General features: G+C 37.3%; 1 protein-coding gene across 1 annotated transcript; it reads left to right on the top strand.

The window, feature by feature from the left end:
- The first annotated feature begins 284 nt into the window (after positions 1-284).
- Positions 285-2,946, top strand: LOC137813407 (uncharacterized). The gene is made up of 2 exons (XM_068615631.1): positions 285-471; positions 657-2,946. The coding sequence occupies exon 2, from the start codon at positions 1,172-1,174 to the stop codon at positions 2,423-2,425; it is 1,254 nt and encodes a 417-aa protein (XP_068471732.1). The 5' UTR covers positions 285-471; positions 657-1,171; the 3' UTR covers positions 2,426-2,946.
- Positions 2,947-4,245: the final 1,299 nt, after the last annotated feature.

The following is a 4,245-nucleotide window of genomic DNA, read 5'->3' on the forward strand; positions in this document are numbered from 1 at the left end:
TATATTTTAATTCGAATTCTCAGTCCCACACACTATGTCAGACCTATTTTATTTCTCTCTCCAAATCAGCAAAGTAAATCCTATAAATCACCAAATAAAATAAATATCTCCCTCAAAATAAAATCCTGTCTCAAAACATAACAAACAAAGAAACAAATTTCTAAAGATCACAAAAGAAACAAATAAAATATAAACAAACTAGGAAAAAAAATAGAGTTTGAGAAAAGGAGACAGAGAGAAAAGAAAGTGAAAATAAATAAATAAATAATTAAAACAAACAAAAAGAAAAGAAGAAGAGAAACACTGTTACCGGAGATCGAGCTTCAACACAGAGAGCAAAGTTGAATATATAAATCATAAAAAAAAAGAAAAAGGAAAAAAAAAGAGCCATGGCCATAATCAAGTTTCCAAAGATTCAAAAGTAGCAACTATGGTTCCAGATTTCAATGCAAATTCGCGAACTTTGTTGAGGTCAGAGCTTAATCAATGCGTAAAACCCTTTGTGTTTTTCTTCAATAAACCTCCAACCCTTAACTTTTTCCACTTCTTTTTCTTCTTTTATTTGTTATGTCAAAATTTTGACCCATTTTGTTACGTATTACTTTATTAATATTACTGTTTTTTTGTTTTTATTTCTCTAATTTTGTTTAATTCAGTGATCTCTGCGGGACTCAAAGTTCGTGCAGTGTTGGGAATTTCGGGAAGCAATGAGGGTTTTTTAGATTGGTGTAAGTGGTGTGGTAAGGTTCTCTTTGTGGTGGTTCACACTTAGGGTTTTGATTTGTCATTCAATTTGTTGAATTGAATTTGGTTTAGTGTGTTTTGTTCTAGTTTGATCTCTAGGGTTCTGGGTGATGGGGAGTTGAGATTTGACTATGTGTGCATTGTGTGATTTTGTGGTGAGTGAAATTTGGGCTAAAGGTAACGGTATTTGGGTTCGAGGTTGTTTCTTTCTGCGGGGGGCTTAATGTTGTTAGGATGGTTTGTGCTGAGTCTGGTTGTTGTGATTGGCAGAGGTTGTGATAGTTGATTTGGGGTTGAATAATATGGGGGAGGGGAGGGTTTGGGTTCTTTGGAAGAAGAAGTAGCTGTTGTGATTATTGAGGCTGCGCATGTGTGGGTGGGTTGTATTTTGATTTGTTGGGTAGTGTATGATTCTATTGATTGAGAAATGCAACCCCAACTCAGTTCAAGAATCAATTTGGTCGAATTAAAGGCGCAGATTTTGAAGAGGATTGGGGCGGAGAAGTCGAAGCAGTACTTTTATTACTTGAACAGGTTTCTGAGTCAGAAGCTGAGCAAGACTGAATTTGATAGGTCATGTTATCGGGTACTTGGCAGGGAGAATCTTCCGTTACACAATCATTTCATAAAGTCAATTCTGAAAAATGCCTGCCAAGCCAAAACCCCACCCCGAGTCCAGCATCTGACAGGTCCTCCAAAATCTGGAACACTTGTCAATCATGCATCTGGTCGAGAGGATGGACACGAACTTAGTGTTGTTAACATCCAAAATCAGAACGTTTCCATTTGGTCCAATGGGGTTGTGCCGGTTTCGCCACGCAAGTTAAGGTCTGGAGTGCGAAAGCTTAAAGATAGACTGAGCCCTCTTGGACCAAATGGAAAAGTTGATTCTGTTGCTCATCAATCCACAGCTACAGAAGACAGCAGTAGTAAGGTTGATATGGAGAATGGAATTCTTACTCCATGCAATTATCAAGGACCTACACAACATCTTCAGGTAGTTGATGAGCTACCTGAGAATGGTATGGGGGATTCTCTTCAGAGACCTGCTGAGAAATCAAGTATACATGGCAAAGGACCAACCGATGTATCAATTATTGAAGATGGGGAAGACGTAGAGCGGTTAAGTTGCCTCAATTTTTCTAGAAGTCCCTTGTTAGCACCACTTGGGATTCCCTACTGCACCAGAAGTGTTGGTGGGGCTCACAAAGCGTTGCCAGTGAATGGCACTAGTAATTTTGTTAGTTGTTGTGACAGTGGTAGATTATCTAATACAGATACATTGAGAAGGCGCATGGAGCAGATTGCCGCAGTACAGGGCCTTGGAGGTGTTTCTATGGAATGTGCAAATACATTGAATAATATGTTAGATGTGTACTTGAAAAGGTTGATCAGATCTTGTGTTAATTTAGTAGGAGCTAGGTCTGCAAATGAACAGAGGAAGCTTCCTGTCTCGAAACAGCCGATTCAGGGGAAGGTCATTAATGGTGTCTGGCCAAATAATCATTTACATGTGCAGAGTGCCGGTGGTGGGCTGGCAGAACCTGAGGCTGGACAAGGACCACCACACTTGGTATCTTTGCATGATTTTAAAGTTGCTATGGAGCTAAATCCACAGCTACTTGGAGAAGATTGGCCAGTACAATTAGAGAAAATTTCTATGCGATCATTTGAGGAATGACATCTTTTGAAATTGTTTTAAGCAAAGGTTGGCCTTGCTTCTTCTGGTTCTGATGGCTCAGTCATGGCTGGTGATCATTGACTCACTAGCTCTGTTCCTATTGCAAGGATGAACCAGATGAAAGCCCCCACAAATCAAATGGAGAACTCTTCCAGGATCAAATAATGATTTTGAGCTCCAAATCATCTTATCTCTGCTATTGTGCAGTGCTAGGATGGTTCAGAGATTCATTTATCCGCAACCAAGGGTAACATCAAATGAAGCCCAGGATTGGTTGCACTGTTATATGAATAGCATTGGTGTTGGCTGTGTCATTGGTAGAGATCTCAAGGCTTTTGCTAGCTTTGCAGCCAATGACAAAGAAGACTCAGAAAGTTTTGCAGGGACACTTTTGCGTAGCTTGGATCAAGGAACTAAGACATGTATAAGAACCGAACGGTTGCTCTGTATGTATTTTTAGAATATGAGGATTGATTGAAATTCAATATTAATAACAAATGAATTAAAATTTCCTTTGATCATTTCAGTTTTACGCATGAACACCATGACTCCAAATTTCACCATTACCTGCAGTAATTTTTGTTTTCAATTTTATTCATCATGTGGATCTATAGCTCATATCTCCTAGAGTTTAGTTTTAATTAGTTTTGTTAACAATAAATGAATTTCTAATCGTATGTTAGACTTTCAAATTTGACATCCATTTAATATCTTCAGAGTCTTGTATATGAATTATATTGAGATATTTTATCTCTTTGAGATTTGAGTAGTTTTATGACTTATGCTATATGTTATCTGGAATTATTTTACTAGTTCAGAATTAAAAGCCTAAAGGGCATTCAAATTTAATGAACAACTTGGGGGAACCTTGGATGCCTATATATATGTGTTTGTATTCAATTCTCTGAGCTTAGTGGAAAATTCTGTACTCACATGTCCCCCCTGCAATGTGCTAACTATCATATAACTGAAGATATTTAAACAGTGTACCAGAGAACATGGTGATTGCATAATTAGTAAGTTACTTGTTAAAAGTCAGACAGATCGATACAGGTTACCCACCAATGGCTTGTTGTGTATGCTGCTCATGGATGTACTGGGGGTACAGGAAGATTGATAATATTTTGATTCTCTACCATTTTCTTATGTTAATTATGCGAATAAATGATCTGGTAACCAATCATCAGGTTCTTTGAGACAAATGCCTATGTTATGTTTTTATTTTTAAACCATGATTCTCGTTTGTCCTTGGTTTTCTACAGTGATTTCAGCAAGCAACTCTCAAAACCGCAGAGAGAATTAAGTTGTAATATATGTTCAGATTTACAGGTTGGTGGAAATGAAAAGATCAACATGTTTGAGAAGTAGGATGCAAAAGCCATTGGATTTAACATGTTTTGATGTGAATATTGAAGTGGATTCAGCACTGAATCGATTAGATATGTTTATCTGTGACTGAAAAAGTTCTTGACACATTGCCTTTGACAGCATTATGCGCTTCCAGTAAGATCACACATATTTGGTTTATTTTCATGCTACTTTGTTTTTATTTTCAACATTATTCTAGCAAAATTTTGGAAGAAGAAAGTAGAATGATCTCAGGTGGCTCTCTTTTGTAACTATGTAGACTAAATGAAATTAAAAAATGAACCAAAGGCAACATTTGGTTCATATGGCACTCTGTAATTTCTTGTTGTAACTTTCTAAAGTCATCTGAGTACCTTTTGTGCTTTCTATTATCGTGCCATTCTTCTTCAAGAATATCAATGTTTTGGAGGTTCTTACAAGTAGCAGGGGAAGCTTTGAAGGCAAATTCATGG

Source organism: Phaseolus vulgaris, chromosome 1 (assembly GCF_000499845.2).
Source record: "Phaseolus vulgaris cultivar G19833 chromosome 1, P. vulgaris v2.0, whole genome shotgun sequence".
NCBI lineage: Eukaryota > Viridiplantae > Streptophyta > Magnoliopsida > Fabales > Fabaceae > Phaseolus > Phaseolus vulgaris.

Coding starts and splice junctions, on each gene's coding strand:
- LOC137813407 (XM_068615631.1), top strand. CDS start 1,172: ATGCAACCCCAACTCAGTTCAAGAATCAATTTGGTCGAATTAAAGGCG.